This window comes from Leuciscus leuciscus, assembly GCF_965113295.1.
Source record: "Leuciscus leuciscus genome assembly, chromosome: 3".
NCBI lineage: Eukaryota > Metazoa > Chordata > Actinopteri > Cypriniformes > Leuciscidae > Leuciscus > Leuciscus leuciscus.
In genome coordinates, this window is record NC_138727.1 from 63905176 (window position 1) to 63924230 (window position 19055).

Genomic DNA, 19055 nt, shown 5'->3' on the forward strand with positions numbered 1-19055 from the left:
GCCCTCCTCAACCTCTTCCTCTTCCTTGCCCTCTTCCTCTTTCTTGCCCTCTTCCTCCTCCTCTTCCTCTTTCTTGCCCTCTTCCTCCTCCTCCTCCTCTTTCTTGCCCTCCTCCCCCTCCTCCTCTTTCTTGCCCTCCTCCCCCTCCTCCTCTTTCTTGCCCTCCTCCCCCTCCTCCTCTTTCTTGCCCTCCTCCACCTCTTCCTCTTTCTTGCCCTCCTCCACCTCTTCCTCTTTCTTGCCCTCTTCCTCCTCCCCCTCTTCCTCTTTCTTGCCCTCTTCCTCCTCCTCCTCCTCCTCTTTCTTGCCCTCCTCCCCCTCCTCCCCCTCCTCCTCTTTCTTGCCCCCCTCCCCCTCTTCCTCCTCCTCTTCCTTGTCCTCCTTCTCCTCCTCTTTCTTGCCCTCCTCCCCCTCTTCCTCTTTCTTGCCCTCCTCCCCCTCTTCCTCTTTCTTGCCCTACTCATCTTCCTCCTCCTCTTCCTTGTCCTCCCCCTCTTCATCTTTCTTGCCCTCCTCCCCCTCTTCCTCTTTCTTGCCCTCTTCCTCGTCCTCCTCCTCTTTCTTGCCCTCCTCCCCTCTTCCTCGCCCTCCTCCCCCTCCTCCTCTTTCTTGCCCTCCTCCACCTCTTCCTCTTTCTTGCCCTCCTCCCCCTCCTCCTCTTTCTTGCCCTCCTCCCCCTCCTCCCCCTCCTCCCCCTCCTCCTCTTTCTTGCCCTCCTCCCCATCCTCCTCTTTCTTGCCCTCCTCCACCTCTTCCTCTTTCTTGCCCTCTTCCTCCTCCCCTCTTCCTCTTTCTTGCCCTCTTCCTCCTCCCCCTCTTCCTCTTTCTTGCCCTCTTCCTCCTCCTCCTCCTCCTCCTCCTCCTCTTTCTTGCCCTCCTCCCCCTCTTCCTCCTCCTCTTCCTTGTCCTCCTTCTCCTCCTCTTTCTTGCCCTCCTCACCCTCTTCCTCTTTCTTGCCCTTTTCCTCCTCCTCTTCCTCTTTCTTGCCCAACATAATTTGATTGTTGCCCCTTGTGTTTACCAGTATGGATGACATGTGCATTAGAGTGCAGAATGTGTTTTGAGAATGATAATGTGTTTAGAGTTTTTCTGAAAAGTCTAAGTGAGATCTGCAAATTGTGTTTTACCATGTGAAATGGTTTAAGGTATTGACAACAGACTGCACAGTTAGCTAAATGAGTTCAGGCAACTGAGAACTTTGTTCAGCCAATGGGTTTTAATGTTTAAGCAATTGAGAAAAACTGTAAAGTTAAACAATACATCTTAAAAAATCTAAGCTAAACAAACTATATGTAACAAAAACAATACACACAAATGATTACACACTTTTATATTCACGTTGCTTTTCAGGGCTCCACACACCAGAGATACAGTGGATATTAAAAGTCTACACACTCCTGTTAAAACAGTGATGTAAAACATGAAACAAAGATAACTCAGTCAGAGCATTTGCACATTTAATGTAAAAAATTACAAGCAAAGATAAAAATAAAGAGCTTATACAAAACATCAACGGGTTCTCCTTGTTGAAAGGTGGATGGAATCGTGAATCAAAGTGTTTTTGCAAAATAAAAAATAGAGTAGGAAAATATTGCCATGTCAAGATGTGCCAAACTGATAAGACTCCCATCCAAACGGAGTCCTGTAATAAAACCAAAAGGTTCTTCAAAGTATAAGCTCAGGGGTGTGAACACTTATTTATTCCAAGTTTTTTTTAGCTTTATTTTTTCCCCTGAAATGTTACTGGTTTTTAGTGGCATTGCATAGGTTGTAATTGTTACATTAAACATTCAAAAGTTCTGATGTGATTTATCTTTTGTTTCAATTTTTACATCAGAAAAACTGCTATTTTAAAAGGGATGTGAAGACTTTCTATTTCCACTGTGCATAAAAAGCTGAAAAAAGGTTGCTCTGTCCCAAACACTACGGCCTCATGTTAGGCTGAAAGAAAGAAACAATGAAGAGAAAAATAATGAGTAAGTGAATGAATATAGAAGATTTTTTATTTTTTATTATTTTTATTTTTTATCTTTGTTATACGCTTAGTCTATAGATATTTGATATTCAGTGAATAGTGTGAAAAGTTAACTTACTGTTGCATTCTCATACACAGGTTCACTTAACTCATCACCAGAAGCTTCACGTCTGCTATAATGATTTCTGGACTGACTCAACTTTTCCATTACACACACAAAAAAAAATAAAAAAACAGAATAGAGAAAAAAAAAAATGCATGAATAATGTCTTCCAAAACCCACTAGATAAAAGTCACGACTACATTCAGGACTTCAGTCTGAGTGCAGTTCATTTACCTGATTAGTAAACTACTGATAACCAAATACATTTTTCTCACCTGAGATTTGAGTGTGTCATTTCTCTTTTTCATCCTCTTGCTTACCCTTGAAAACCAATTCATGTGATGTGATCAGATTTTTATTTGAGTTTAGTTTGTCTAAACTATGGGATAATATTTAGTGTACATTTTATAACATATATGTTAATATAGGTAACTGCAGTCAAATATTGCAAACATCTTACCAAATTAGCACCATGGTAATGATCACTGCAGCTCCACAAACCACTCCAATGGATATGTATAATATCACCAAACATCCTATAGCTGAGACAAAAAGTATAACATCCAAAAAGATTAATTCACTTCACTCTAGAATGAGTAATTTAAAGTGATAGTTCACACTAGGGCTGGGTATTGTTAGGAATTTCACAATTCGATTCGATTTCGATTCTTGAGGCTTCGATTCGATTCGATTTCGATTCGATTCGATATTGATTTATTAGCTTCGATATCGATTCAATAATAAGTAAATACACAAGTAATTAAGTACCTGAGTATATTTTTAAATAATGTGTGCAGTATTAATGTTTAAGAACAAATTGACCCCAGTATGTTTCCTGTCATGGTTTATTTAGCAGAACAAACTGTACAATATTGTACATGTGTTGAATACAAACCACAACTGTAACAAACAGGTGCTTTATTAACACCACTAAAGTGCATGTAACTGTTAGTAGAAAGATTTCTTTCTTCCTATACATTCAAGTTATAAAATAAATGTAAACATAAGCACAAAATGTGCATACTCATAAAAAAAAAGTGCAACCATAGATATTATAACATTACAAAGTGCTATTTTGTCAACACAATAAATAACACTGCCAATTAAAAGTTCCTATTTTTGCCCTTCGAAATATTATGATAGTTAAAAGACATGGCTACAAGTGAGACTGTGTATCGTGATTCTGTACTATTCTGCTAGTTGAAAATGTATTATGCAGTAACATAATATTACTCTGAGAGAGTGTGTGTGGTGATTTGTGCATAACGTTACATGTCAGCGCGGCATCGCTCGTCAAGTTCGCAGAGAGCTTATACAGTCCATTTTAAATTCTGATTTTGGCCGCCTCTCAAATGGGTTAAACCATAGATATATTGCCTATGAAGTTCAAGTAAATGCGCTAGAAAATCCGCGCTTATTCAAGGATGTGCATTTATAGCACGAACGGAGAAAGCGCCGACGCCTGCATGATTTCATCTGACGGTAGCATATTATAATCTATCTGTTCCGTGAGAGCAGAACGAACGGGCCTTTATTGACGTTTTTAAATCTGAAAACTCCAAAAAGCAACGAAATTGTCAGACATCCATTAGTGCATGTTCACAGAGGAAAACAACTGAAATACAGCGCTGGTTGTTCTCTCGAACGATACTCGACGACAACGACGGAATCCAAAGCCATGGGCGAAGTAACGTTAATGGGTGTATTAAATTGTATGAAATAATCCAGAAAAAAAGCACAAAACACTGCAGAGAAAGCAAGTTCAGCAGCTTAAATTTGCTGAGGTGAAGTGACAGCTAGTAACAGCAGACAAATGGCTAGCATTGACATCAGCGGGAATATCAACTAAACGGATGAGTTATAAAAACATTCACCCTCCTCACAGTTGTTATGAAGGGCAAAATTAGCTGTATAGACCAAAGCCACATAGAGATCCAGGCTGTAAACATGTTTTTTTCTGCTGTAAAGTTGGTCATTTTAAAATGGGGAGACAGATTTGACTCACTTCTGCAGCCGCGCTGAACGCTCTCACTAAAGTGTTGCCCACAGCGCCGCCACTGGCCGGCGGGCTGAATCGATTCATAGGATTTGATGAATCGATATTGAATTGAGAAACAAATAATTGCAATGCATTGATGAATCGATATTTTTACCCAGCCCTAGTTCACACACAAACAAAAAAAAATAAATAAAAAAAAATAATAATAATTCTGTCATCATTTACTCACCCTGAAGTTGTTCCAAACCTGTATGAATTTCTTTGTTATGCTGAACACAGAAGAAGATAGAGTGAAGAAGGTGGGTAACAACCAGACGACGGTAGCCACTGACTTCCATAGTATGTAAAAAAAGTAATGTTTAGTTACCCACCATCTTCACTCTGTCATCTTCTGTATTCAGCATAACAAAGAAATTCATAGAGGTTTGATGTCACTGATAGGCGACACACAGACACTGAAAACGTGCAGTGTTGGGGGTCCTTCAGGAGCAGGGTTGGGAAACACTGTTCTAGAGCATCTTGTGTTTTATTTTAAACTTACACATGACGTTTAAAGTCAGAGCATCAGAGTATTTCTCTCCATGTTCATTGATGGACTTGCACTTGTATTCTCCACTGTCATCAGAGCTGATCTTTGAGATGTTGTAGATTCTTCCAGATCCTACAATCGATCCTCCTTTAATCCAGCTGATTTCTGCAGGAGGGTTTGAGTCACTGCTGCAACTCAGAGTCACTGAATCTCCCTCCACTATTACACCAGATGGACTCACCCCAACAAAAGTGTATTGTGGAGAATCTAGAAGAAAATGTGTTATTTTTAGTTTTTAGATTTTTTTTGCAATTTAAAACAGTTTGTACTACAGTAGAGATTGTTTAAGAAACCATGTCATCACACTGTTTGAATTCTTAATGACATTTATTTGCAATAAATATAAATCTACAAATTAACTAAATTAACTTAATTAATAAATTTTTTTTAAATAATTAAATTAACACTCCTCAGTGTACATATGTGTCCACACTACAGGGTGTTAAAATGAACACTGAAGCAGTGTTGAAGTTAATGAGATAATTAAGTGATTAAGTGATGATTGGCCATTAGTGGTGACACCTGATGTTAATAAGCAGAATCATTGAAGGAAAGAGAAACAAGAAGAACAGAAAAAAGAAAAACACAAGAACTACAACTGACTTCGAGCCATTACCCATTATTGCACTTATTATTACCAGTCTGACGTTATTTCTGTCATACATCTACACACGTTCTTGAGATTCAACAGAAGTTTAGACGGTAATGTTTTATGGAATATTTCGGTTTAAGTCACCATTATGATGATCCGTGTTTGCTTTAGTTGAGCTCTTGACCCTTTTCATTTTTGAACTATAGTTTTTCTCTGACTGTTCCAACATTGTGTTTATAAAGCACAGTTGTTACTACAAGAGAAAACATGACCTGCTCACAATATGTTGTGATGATGACATTATCATCATGTAGTGTCCTGATTCACTGATGTCATTTGGAGTCTAAATCTTTGACTATATGCTTTGTGTCTCATTTTAGTATTGGTGATTGTAGCTCTGAGATTCAACAGTTTGAGATTCATCAGTAATATAAACAATTTTGAAAAAATGTTGTGTATTAAAATGTTTGTGTTTAAACACACAGACATCAAGAATCAGCATATGAATTTCAACAATGGTGACAATAAACAAACTAGTGACAAACAGATCAACTCTGAACATAACAAAACAAAAGTCATAAAACAATAGCAAAATAAAAGCAAACAAACAAAAAAATTTAATTACAGGACAATTCAGCTGCATAATTTATTCATGCTGCAATGCATGATGTCAGCCATGGATGCGTTTGATTGGTGGCTCCCATCATGCACTGCAACATGAAGCATTTGTGTGATTGTCACCATTGTTGAGATTCATATGTAGATTATTGATGTCTGTGTGTGATTTTAACACCTTTAAATTATTACAGCAATGTTGTAATTACCTACTGTGATGAAAAACTAATAAAGCATATTATATGTATAATCAGCTTGTTATGCTTGATGGTGAGTGAATCAGGCCACTACACAATTGTAATTTTGTTATCAAAACATAACCAACATGACCTGAACTGTGTTTGAGATACTCACATGTTAGACCTATTTTATACCTGGCATTTTGTTTCTACTTTTATTTATTTTTAATAAAAAAAATTTAAAAAAAAAATTCTTTGAGCTTATTTGCGATGGGAATAAGGAGAGGAAAGAAATCGGGAAAAGGTGGATTTAAACTTGGTCAGTCATGCAAAAAGCAATTGTACATAGCCAGGCTGTGTGATGGTGGCAGTGGCTTGTACTTAATGTAAATAGACACTCAACATCTTTATTGATTAAAATATATATAATTAAAATTTGACTGAATTCATACTCACACATGACATTGAGATAAACAGCAGGAGAGATGTGAGTGTTTCCATCTACAGCACAGCTATATCTGCCTAAATCATCTCTTCTGACTGGATTGAGGATGAGTTTGTTGAATTTACTCTCAGTTAATATCTTCAGTGAGTTTCTGTACCAGATGAATGTTGCTCTGTCAGTCAGAGCGCAGCTGCTTTTACACGTCAGATTGACTGAATCTCCCTCTGTCACTCTCTCAGGAGTCTCCACCTGAAGATCTGAACACAACACACACATTATATCTAGTGCTGTCATACACTGATTATTATTCAACATAATGCACAGGAGAAGAGATAAACCTCATCAAAGTCACCTGTGACAGTAAGAGTCACTCCTGGTTGACCAATCCATCTTCCTTCAGTGATATTAGTGATGAATCTGAAATAGTACATGTGTGAATCCTTCTGTGTCACATGACTCAGTCTGACGGTGCAGTTCTGCTGTTTATCTCCCAGATACTGAAGCCTCTGACTGTATTCAGTGTCATTAGACAGATCTGGAGGCTCTTGAACCCCTACAGGGCTTTTGGTCCAGAACGCTTTCTCGATCTCATATCCAGTAGGGTATGTATAATTGCATCTCACGATCACTGTTGAGTCCTTTAGTGCACAGATGTGTGAAGGACTGTAACTCACACCCCAATTACCACTAGAAACCCCTGAAACACAGAATTCAGACTGAACGAATTAGCTTTAGCTTGTGCATCAAAGATACTGGAAAAAACATCTGTACGCAAATTGCAAAATCCTTTGAGAGTTTCTAAAGTGTTCAAGCCACTCACCGTGAATCATGAGCAGAAAGATCATAGAAAGAGGAGCCATTCTTCTGACTGACATCAGCATAGCAACACCTACAACAAAAGCACAGTGGCTCATCTTAAGACAAAGACATCCAGAATCATCATATGAATCTCAACAACGGTGACATGCTTGTAGCCACAATAGTGTAAAACTCATGGCTCCCAGGATGCATTGCAGCATTAAACATGTCACCATTGTTGAGATTCATATGATGATTCTTGATGTCTGTTAGGCTAATTAATTAATTAATTGATTAATCAATCAATCAATCAATAAATCCCACAATGTATTTAAATGTCAAAATTCTGAATGTCTGATCTGTGGTGAGATAGTGTTGTTAATGAATATAATCTATTAACATCAAATAATCACTTTTAGTCAGTGATGAGGTTAGTGAATTAATCTACTTTATGTTGTTAAAAAAAATTGTTGGTAAAAACTGATACAAAAACCACAAACTCACAAAAAAAGCCAAGAGTCAAACTATCCAACTAAGGAAACACTGGTTAGTGATGGCAGTCTGACACTGAAGCTTTGATACGTGCTTCAAACCATTAACTACAATTCCATTTGAACCACTGCTCTGAAGGCTGCTTTGGTACAGAAAAGTAAGGAGTTAGGAGTGTGCACTAGATTTATTTCACTCATCTTAAAGCCTCCTGTCCACTATCTAGCCGGGATCATTTAGATGCAGCCTTGGCACTTCACCAGGCGAGGTCACTGTTACTGAAGCTGCGAGTAATGAACCCATTTTCAAACCAATTCTTCTGAGTGGTTCAGTGCTTCACCAAAGCTTCATTTGCCCATCACTAACACTGTTTTCAACAAAACATCACATCTAAACCTCTGTTAATTCTCAATAAGAGCTTCTGTAGACGTGTGACAGAAATAAAGTCAGTCTGGTTAGTAATAAGTGAAGCTGGTGATGCTGTTTGTGGAGTTGTTTAATCCTCTTAATCTTGAGAGATTTGTCCCCTATATCATGTTTCAAACTCAAGGCCCGTAGCCCAAGGCCACTATATTTCATATTGCCCGTGAGAGCATACGATTGTCTTAAAATTAGGGATGCACTGAAATGTAGACTGCCGAAGATTTTCGGCTGAAGATAGCATTTTCGTTTTTTGGCCGAAAGAGAAAAAAAAAGGCCGCCCCGCCCCTCCGTGTTCGGCAATCTGGTTTCACTCTGGCTCAGCATGTTTTGTGACTTTGCGAGCAGCTCCGCTTCCGAAGATGCACAACTTTGAAGCGTGTTCCGCTGTGTGTGTGTGTGTGTTCACAGCGCGTTCTGCTCAATGTTCCACTGCAACCTGTGTGTGTGTGTGTGTGTGTGTTTGTGTTGCGCGCTCTGCTCAGTCGCTCACGGTCACCGGAAAGGCAAAGTCCAACATAAAATTTCTCTGGACTTGTTTCTGTTTGCAATATATAGCCGTGCTGGGCAACGCTGGTAAAATGATGCTATCCACTGTTCACTGATCCTCTCCCTGCTGTCTGCTCACATACTCTGATTAAAATAGCTTTGTACACAGCAAAATCCCCAGTGTTAAATCAACACTGCTCAGAGCAAATATGGTCCCACTCTACAGAGTGTTAAAATAACGCAAATAAAATAAAGCAGAGTTAAAGTTAATGAGATAATTAAGTGATTAATTGAGTGATGATTGGACATTAGTGATGAACACCTGCAGTTAACAAGCAAAATCACTGAAGGAAAGAGAAACACAAGAACTACAACTGACTTCCAGTCACAGTCACATTAAATCAGATGAAGAGAAAAGAAGACATTAAATCTGTGAAGATCTCAGCAGAGGAGGATTAAACAACTCCACAAACAGCATTACCAGCTTCACTTATTACTAACCAGACTGACTTTATTTCTGTCATATGTCTATGAACAGAGGTTTAGATGTTGATGTTTTAAAAAATTTGGCCACCATTATGGTGATCGGTGTTTCCTTTAGTTGGGCAGTTTGAATCTTGGCATTTTAAGTACAATTCTGGTCTTTGTAACAGTATTTACCAAAGTATATAATTTGTTACAAAGAATGCCAAAAACATAGGTGTTCAGGTGGTTTAGTTTTCATTATTGTAAAGTAGAGTGATTCACTAATCTTTTCCCTGATTATAAGTTGTCATTTGTTATTAAAAAAATAGCTTACACCTTTCTTGATACAGATCAGACATTTTTATTTTTAAATACAATGCTGAATTATTATTTTCTTGTATTTGGGAACAAACAGACATCAATAAGCAGCATATGAATCTCAACAATGGTGACATGCTTCATGCTGCAATGCATGCTGGGAGCCAAGCGTTTTATACTATGGTGCCTCCCAGAATGCATTGCGGCATAAAAAGCATGTCACCATTGTTGAGATTCATATGTGGATTCTTGATGTCTGTGTGTTTGTCCAAAGATTATTTTCCCAACAATAATAATAATAAAAAAATAATAAAAAAATCAGCTTGATGTCTGATCTGAAGAAAGAAGTCAATGTTGTTAAAAATATATTTTAATAACAAATAACCACTTTCAGTCAATGATAAAATTTGTAAACTTTATGATGTTGAAAACTATAGGCCTATCACCTGACTGTCTTTGATTCTGGCTTTCCGTGCAACAAATTATGTGTTTTAGTAAACACTGTTACAAAGACCATAAACTCCCAAAAGAAGTCAAGAGTCAAATTGCACAACTAAAGGCAACACTGTTCACCATAATGGTGATTTTTTAATGGTGATTTTAAAACATCAACATCTAAACCTCTGTTAATTCTCAATAAGAACTGTAGACGACTGACAGAAATAAGTAAATCTGGTTAGTAATAAGTGAAGCTGGTAACAGTGGCGGATTTAGCAAATCGGGGGCCCAAGGCGAAGGTAGGCTATGGGCCCCTACCCATTCAATCTTTAAAAGAGAACGAAAAAAATATGTACCGACTGAATGGTGGATAGGCAGGTAAAGCTAATCTACGGGGAAGTAAAGGTTAGAGAGGAGAAAAAAACGTCCCCTTTAAACCCTGCATTGGCTACACTTCTTTACTCCTAAACAGAAACATGTTACAATGTTTACATGGTACAATTTCTGGTAAGCTATGTTTTTTTTGCATGGCAAATTTCACCATTTCGATTCAATTCTTGTGATTTGATTCAATATTGACTCATTTGGATAAATATTAGGTAAAGTTTCACAAGACAGACGTTACTTTTTCTCAAGAAAAAAAAAAAGCCCAATCAGCTGGTATAATTTAAGGTTAAAATAAGTAATATAGTACACATATTTAGCCAAATACTCTCTATAGCTCTTTTTTTCCTAGCCAATTAAATGGCTTTCCTGAGGTAAATGTTATGTGACGATTGTTCTCCAGCTGTTTTACCTCTTTCCGCGGTAGAAAAACACTTATTGATCGATATTATGAATGAGGAATATACATTTCGGTAAGTTATACGGTATCTTTCAACATTGTTAATTCGTGTTTATTTACTATTAGGTAGAGATGATCAGTTCACGTGCCGCTATAGGAATCTGTCACGTCACATTAAAACGGCAAAACGGTATTTATTGTTTGAATTTCGTAATAGAATTGACAGAATCTGAGAGCTGAGATTTTTTTAAATATCATGATTCATAAACTGCTCAGTTTTGTCTGTCGATCTCCGTGTCCTCTTTGCTTCACGATTTTTCTGTGCGTTGGACGTTGTTGTTGCTGATCTGTATCCCCAACAGTAGCCATAAAAAAGTTTGTCATCTTTGGCAGCGTTCCCAAATACTTACCAGCGTCTTTTCACTATTTTTCTTTTATTTGAGCCGATTGGGTAACTTCGAAACTTTAAATTTTTGCGTTTAGACTCGTCTTGCTCTGGGGATCAATTGCTCTATTTCCCAGTCCTCCTGTTACTGCGTGTTGTTTATCTTTCGCGCCGCGCACTTTTTCGGACTTTTTGCTTTCCTCCCGCTTCCTCCTTTTTTCAGCACCGCTTGGGTAGCTAGCTTCGCTTAATTTTTACTCTGTCTACTACTCTGTACACTCTGTCTGTCAATCACTTCTTTTTCTCCGTCAGTTTTTTGGCACAGCCTTGTCACTTTCGCAGATGCGCAGTAAAAGTGAGATAATGGAATAGTCCAATGTAGTGAGGCGGGGGGGCCCCCTCCTGCCTGTGACACTAATGATTGATGCCATTTTTCGCAAATGGAGTTTTATAAATATATAATAAAAAAAATATAAAAAAACTTAAGCATAAGTTAATAGGGCATTTTGGGGGCCCCTAGGTAGCTCGGGGCCCAAGGCAATTGCCGACCTTTGCCTAATGGTAAAGTCCGCCCCTGGCTGGTAATGCTGTTTGTGGAGTTGTTTAATCCTCCTCTGCTGAGATCTTCACAGATTTACCCCTGGTTTCACAGACAGGGCTTAAGACTAGTCCTAGACTAAAATGTAAGTCTGAGCTGTTTCCACTGAAATAAACTTGCACTGACTGATCTTAAAAATATATCAGTGCCTTTTTAGTTTTAAGATGCACATCGGTAATGTTTTTTTCTAAGCATGTTTATAAAAATTACTTAAATGTCCTAATTGATCTATGGTCTAATCCTGGCTTAGTCTAAGCCCTGTCTGTGAAACCGGGCCTTAATGTCTTCTTTTTATCTTCATCTGATTTAATCTAAGGCTGTGACTAAGGGCGTTTTTCCACTGGGTTCGTTTGCTGCGGTCCGAACCCGAGTGCGCTAGTTCCCGGCGCCCCCCGCAGCGTTGGTCTGGTTTCACACTCAATTAGTTGTATCGAACCCAGGTGCGTTTGCAGTGATCTTACGTCATCGCAAACGCACACAGAAAACGCATGGAGAATACAACTCGACTGAGCATAGCTGTAATTTGTCTGTTTTTTTGGTGCTATTATGCACAACATAGTGAGAGACAACTACGTTTATGTTCACGGCATTGCTCGGTAGTTCTATGAAAACCCAACTGTTTTAATTTGGTGCTGAGTAATGCAAAAACGTCTGCATTCTTGTGTGTTGTATTTAACTGCTCCTGTATGGTTTGTTCTCCCCAAATTTGAATGAGGCACCTCACCTCTTCAGTGTCCCACAACGTTCCCCTGCCACTCATGGTTGTCGTGTGTGAGGAAACAATGATATCGACAGTGATACGCATGCGCGGGATACTATACTTCCTGAACAAGCGCGCACCCGAGTCCGTGTTGCTTGCACATTAACGCGAACCGCGCCACGGTTCGGGAGCAACCGAGCTCAGACCACCTCCTCCAGGTAGTCTCGGGTTCGGTACTCTAGTGCGCACCCGGGTCCGATGACAGCGTTCACATTAGCGATTTTTCATGCGAACCGTGCCCCGGTCCGCACTAAACTGCCAGTGTGAAAGCGCCCTAAAAGTCAGTTGTAGTTCTTGTGTTTCTCTTTCCTTCAGTGATTCTGCTTGTTAACTGCAGGTGTTCATCACTAATGCTCAATCATCACTCAATTAATCACTTAATTATCTCATTAACTTTAACACTGCTTTAGTGTTACTTTAACACTCTGTAGAGTGGGACCACATTTGCTCTGAGCAGTGTTGATTTAACACTGGGGATTTTGCTGTGTAGGACTATACTTTATTTTGAATTGATTACCATCAGTTGGTCAAAAAATAAATATGTTAAATCTGATTCTACTGCAAAGAACTGAATTAAGAATAATATATTAATATTAATATATTAATATTTAATATTATTTTAATATAGGTACCAGTATCAGCCTTTTCACCGAGAAGGGTATTCCTGCACAACCGGAGGCTGCAGTTTCAGGACCCTAGTTTTTTGTGACAGCGCCACCTACCGAACTAGATCACCAAAAACACTCATTTAAAATGGACAACATGGAGACCAATCAGACTGTGAGTACCAATATTCAATTAAGTTTTATTTTATTACGTTTAAATGAAGCAAAGTTTATATAGCCAAAGTGAGTGCTGCTAACTATGAATTAATTAATTCCCACGAATTTAGAATTCGTGTGCTAGTTTTATAATAGTATATTTATATTAACGTTTTTCATAGGCCATCATATGCTTGTTGACAGCATGTGTTCATCACTAATGCTCAATCATCACTTAATCAATCACTTAAGTATCTCATTAACTTTAACACTGCTTTAGAGTTATTTTGCTGTATGGTGGCAGTCTCGGTTCTATGGAGGTTCTAGAGGGTGTTCAGCACCCTCCATTGAAAGCAAGAGCACCCTGAGTTGATACTGTAATATTATTATACTGGCTAAACCCTCCCCTCAGACAGCACGCTAGATACGCAAATACTTTACTCTATCTAATTATATGTAAGTGTGAACTCATGAATTTTTATTTAAAGGGCGCATTAGTAATATGCGCCTATAGGGGGGTCCACAACACGCATACACTCTGCTTATCACACACACACTCTGCTTATTACACACACAGGGACACACAGCAGCACACAAACATGGCAAATATTACAAATAAAAGCATTACAATGTAAACGATTAATATTGTGTACATAAAGATATGGTGAATCCGGCTTGTGCCGTAGATGGTCTGAGCTTTCACCAAGCGCACAAGCAGATCCGTTTGCTCTCTGGAGAAGTGGTTAGTCTTTCCGCTTGCAAATTCCGTCATGTAAATAGCGAATCTGCCATGGCGTGAGCGCAACTAGCTTTTAACGGGAATGGGAGACGAGACTCTGGTTGGTTTATTTCACGTTACGCACAAAACACACCCATTACTCATTATGAGAATAGAGACAAATCACACCCATTACTCATTTTGTGAATAAAGACAAATCACACCCATTACTCATTAAGAGAATAGAGACAACCCTTTTAGACCCTGCGCCGGGAGCGCCGACCATTTTTCCCATTGTTAAACTAGCAAAAGGGGATTCAGAAAGGCCATAAGTGCACTTGCGCCCTGAGCTTTAGACCATGCACTTAGATCATTACAATAGAGCTCTACCACTGTGGGCCGTATTTCCTTGCTTTAAACTGCAATTATAGTTGGCTTGTGGGTGTCACTATTTACTAATTCCACTTAGGCCAATCTTCTGCTTTTGCTTGTTTGCTAATCCAGCTTTATAATAAACATGGCAATTTACACAATGAATATTGTTGGCTATGTGATGAATTGCTTTTGTTGCTCTATTGTAGTTCATTTAGGATAAAAGCATCTGCTAAATGCATAAATGTCCATTTAAATGTAAATATTATAGTTAGTACAGTTAGTTTGTCTGTTTAGATACTAGTGTTTATTGCGGTTTAGCCCGACTCATTGCAACTGTTGGTTAAACTAGTTTATAGCACATGCTGTTAACTTCCTCTTTGGCCAGTGAAAATCAAGTACAATCTACAACACTGAGACTGTGTGGAGAATAACCTACTCCAAAAACAATCAAAAAGAAAAGAATAAAGAAACATTAAATGAATTTGATCATTCCTGGCTTTCCTAAATACCACATTTAATTTTAAAGGATGTTTTATGCTATCCAGGGGTTTAAAAGTTGGACTACCAGCGTAGTCTTTCTGGTGAAACCAAGATCGTGTTTTTGGTTAAGCAAAAGTAAAAGCCTAGTAATGACGCCAACATCTAAAATACAACATATCCTGATCTTTGCAGCTGGTTCTTATCCATTACAAAATCATGTTAAATATATAAATCAACAACATGTATCTTAAAAATCAGACCAAATGGTACAGATATAGTTCCTGTCTTCATACACACACACCAGGACTAGTCACGCTTTAAGTTCTGTAAATATTTATTGAGTAATGCTGAAATTTTTACTTGGAAGGCAGAATTTCTTTTATTGAATACAAAACCATCTTGATATTTGACTTTAAACCTTATAGTTACTGAGATACAGCCATGTGTCCACTTCCTGAAAACTAGACCCAATATCCCCTACACACACACACACACACACAACATATCTGAGAATAATTTAGAATGATTGGTAAACCATGCTCTTACCCGTTTCACCAACAATCATGATCAGTTAACAAACTAAAAGTGATCAGGATGTGACAGATATTGGGGTTTTCACACTATGAATGACACGTGATTAACACATAAAAAAAAAAGACATGACCCTTCACAGCATTTAGCAGAAGAGTTTAAACAAGGCAAAAGGTCATCACCACAGATGCAAGTTCAACTGAGAGAAACTTTACATCAGTACACAGAGATTCTCATTATGTTTTCAAACTTGATGCATATTTAATCGGTTTCTAAGGAACCAAGTAAATTATTGATTATGCATTTCACACACTTTGACTAATTAAAAATAAGTTGGTAATAAAATTAACAATAATAACATCAGAAATTAACAGAGTAATAGAACAGAAGTTGTTTCCTCATGTCTAACATTTGTATCATATGAGAACTAAGTTTATTGCTCCGACTGTTCAGCTTCACATTAGCATCTCAAGTGCTAACTGAGATCACGTGACCCTCGTGAGATATGAACAGTGTTGATGTCATGATGTCACAGACCTGTATTTAGAACACAAACCACAGTGGTTGCTTTGTTAAAAAAAAAAAAAAAAAAAAGAGACTTATTGCTAGCAGGTCCTCAATCCAAGCACATGCTCGACACTTCACCACAATGGTAACCCCAAAACCACTAACATTACAGACACTTTTAAATACCAACATTAACAAGTCGCACCATTTGCTCATCTTGCTAAAAAAAACTGCATAAAATAACACTTTATTTCAACATTTACTCTCCCAATTCAGTGCTGTGCACAACACAATGGGAAGTGAAAGTCCTGTTTAATTGGGTTACTTGAGTGAAACATGTTATTTCAAAATGAAAACATCAAGTGAAGTCAAAGAGTAACCATTTCAAGAGTTAAATCAAAATGAATTGTTTATATATATATACGGTATCTCACAAAAGTGAGTACATCCCTCACATTTCAGCAAACATTTTAGTATATCTTCTCAAGGGACAATACTAATGAAACTTGTATATATTTTAGTGTAGTCATTGTGCTGCTGGTATAGCAGTATATATTACTGTCCTCTGAAAATAACTCAACATACAGCCATTATTGTCAAAATAGCTGGCCACAAAAGTGAGTACATCCTAAGTGAACATGTCAAAACTGTGTCCAAAGTGTCGATATTTTGTGTGAGCACCATTGTTATCTTGTACTGCCTCAATCCTCCTGGCCATGGAGTTCACCAGAGCTGCACAGGTCGTTGCTGGGATCCTCTTCCACTCCTCCATAATGACATCACGGAGCTGCTGGATGTTAGACACATGGCGCTTCTCCACCTTCCACTTGAATACGCCCCACGGGTGCTCAATAGGGATCAGGTCTGGAGACATACTTGGCCACTCCATCACCTTCAGCTTCAGCTTCCTCAGCAAGGCAGTTATCATCTTGGTGGTGTGTTGGGGTCGTTATCATGCCGTTCGGCCCAGTTTCTAAAGGAGTGGCATCATGTTCTGCTTCAGAATGTCACAGTACATGTTGGAATCCATGTTTCCCTCAATGAAGCTCAGCTCCCCAGTACCAGCAGCACTCATGCAGCCCCAGACCATGATGCTACCACCACCACGCTCGACTGTAGGCAAGACTCAATGTTCTTGGTACTCCTTCACCAGGGCATCGCCACACATGCTGGACACCATCTGAGCCAAACAAGTTTATCTTAGTCTCATCAGGCCACATGGTTCCAGTAATTCATGCTCTTGAACAGGTTGCTTTCAGCAAACTATTTGCAGGCCATCTTGTGAGCCAGCTTGAGAAGAGGCTTCCTTCTGGGAAGACGGCCATGCAAACCGACTTGTTGCAGTGTGCAGCGTATGGTCTGAGCACTAACAAGCTGACCTTCCGCTTCTGCAACCTCTAAAGCAATGCTGGCACAATCATGCGTCTGTTTTTTGAAGCACCTCTGTATGACCCTGGCCTGTATTGTAAATCACTTTCAGAGTGTTACCAGTCTTCTTATAGACTAAAGCCATCTTTGTGGAGAGCAACAATTAAAATTCTCAAATCCTTAGAGAGTTCTTTGCCATGAGGTGCCATGTTGAACATCCAGTGGTCAGTATGAGAGAATTGTACTCAAAGCACAAATTTTAACTGCTCTAATACAAGATACACACATTTATATGGTCCTGTCAAGCAGACAAAAACATGAACATGATGAATAGGACATGTGGCTTTGCATGGTTAAACGACGTACAGCTATTATCACATATGGTGTATGTTCCAGGGTATCCTGTTGTACTGCTTAGGCAGCAGCTCCACCCTGTGGGGAATTTGGGTATGTTAACATGTAACAGGAAGTCAACAGTGTTGTGCTACCGGGTGCGTGTCAGTTATGCAAGACATCGATTCACGGATCTTAACCTACAGTTTGTGTAGCGTCCTTATTCACCAACATGCAACATGGTGTCAGATAGACTAGGTGAAAAGTGAGCTTATGTAGCCCATCGCTAACGCGACATGTTTGGTTTATTTACTGGACAGATAAGTCGTATTTACATCCGTTCGCAGCAAACCAGCTAACGTTAGCCATAACATTGCGACTGTAAGATGGCGTCGTTCATTCCGCCACCAGAGCCGATGAAGATGTCTGGTGACTTGAGCAGCAATTGGGCAAGTTTTCGAGCAGACTTTGATGATTACTTGCTGGCGACCGGACTATGTGAGAAAGATGCGGATGTGCAAGCGCTAAGAAGGCTAATGGGCAATGAGTGCTAACACTTATACAAGCACAACCTGGGTCTCACACAAGACCAGCAGAAAGACGTAAAAGCCATACTGGAAGCACTTGAAGACTACTTCACACCAGTGGCGTGCACAGACCTCCTCAGGGGCAGGGGCGGAAGGACCAAAAAGGGACCCATTTTTTTTTACATTTATTTATTAAATAAATCACCTGTATTTAAAGCAGCACCCGTCTGTCTGTTGTGTTTCTCAATATTTTAATGACTTCCTCACAATTAATTGTAATATCTCGCTCGATGGAGAGCAGCGGTAGGTCAGAGTCTTCATTACCAATGAAAAGACGATGATACAATTAGAATGCATAACACATCAAACAAAAATAGGGAAATGATGATAATATTACTAAATATTATTTACTTTACCAAACAAAACAGTGAGAATAAAGAAGGTAATTATGAGGAATTCATGTTAGTTAGTTGATGTGATAAATTGTATGTATTCATGAAAGTGTTAGCTATCATGAAATCAGTAACACTTTACAATAAGGTTTCATTAGTTAAATGTGTTAACATGAACTAATAATGAACTGCACTTCTACAGCATTTATTAATCTTAGTTAACATTAATTTCAGCATTTACTAAAACATTATTAAAATCAATGTATTTGTTAACATTAGTTAATGCACTGACTGTGACATAACATGAACAAACAATTAACAGTTGTATTATTAAAAGGCCTACAGTAGCCTAACAAATGTGTTTCTCATGGTAAGTTCAGGTTAGTTAATATGAATAATAAACAGATAAACCTTATTGTAAAGTGTTACTATGAAATCAAAAATATAAATTCCTTACAATTTAGAGTTGGACATGGACTTAAAATTTCCTTTCACTAGATGTATTTCCTCAAGCTAATAACACTTGATATGGCCTTGGATAAAAACGAATGACATTGTCAGACTCAGAATGACATCGAGTTATACTTTTATTATAGTTAAGCATAACTCGCATGCTGACACA

The 19055-nt window shown here is 38.6% G+C and overlaps 1 protein-coding gene across 1 annotated transcript; it reads right to left on the reverse strand.

Annotated features, from left to right (window-relative positions):
* Window positions 1-1019: 1019 nt before the first annotated feature.
* Window positions 1020-15394, reverse strand: LOC309495440 (sialic acid-binding Ig-like lectin 14). The gene is made up of 9 exons (XM_082165235.1): window positions 15322-15394; window positions 7318-7386; window positions 6850-7194; window positions 6509-6754; window positions 4619-4873; window positions 2539-2620; window positions 2354-2399; window positions 2094-2174; window positions 1020-1941 (listed from the first exon to the last, which is right to left on the reverse strand). The coding sequence occupies exons 1-9, from the start codon at window positions 15338-15340 to the stop codon at window positions 1924-1926; spliced, it is 1161 nt and encodes a 386-aa protein (XP_082021361.1). The 5' UTR covers window positions 15341-15394; the 3' UTR covers window positions 1020-1923.
* Window positions 15395-19055: the final 3661 nt, after the last annotated feature.

What these genes read in the sequence shown, in the direction of transcription:
- LOC309495440 (XM_082165235.1), bottom strand. An exon ending in TGTTTATCTCAATGTCATGT is followed by an intron (nt 4,874 to 6,508) that starts GTGAGTATGAAT and finishes ATTTTCTTCTAG; the next exon opens with ATTCTCCACAATACACTTTT. An exon ending in TCTGACTTTAAACGTCATGT is followed by an intron (nt 2,621 to 4,618) that starts GTAAGTTTAAAA and finishes TTTTTGTCTCAG; the next exon opens with CTATAGGATGTTTGGTGATA.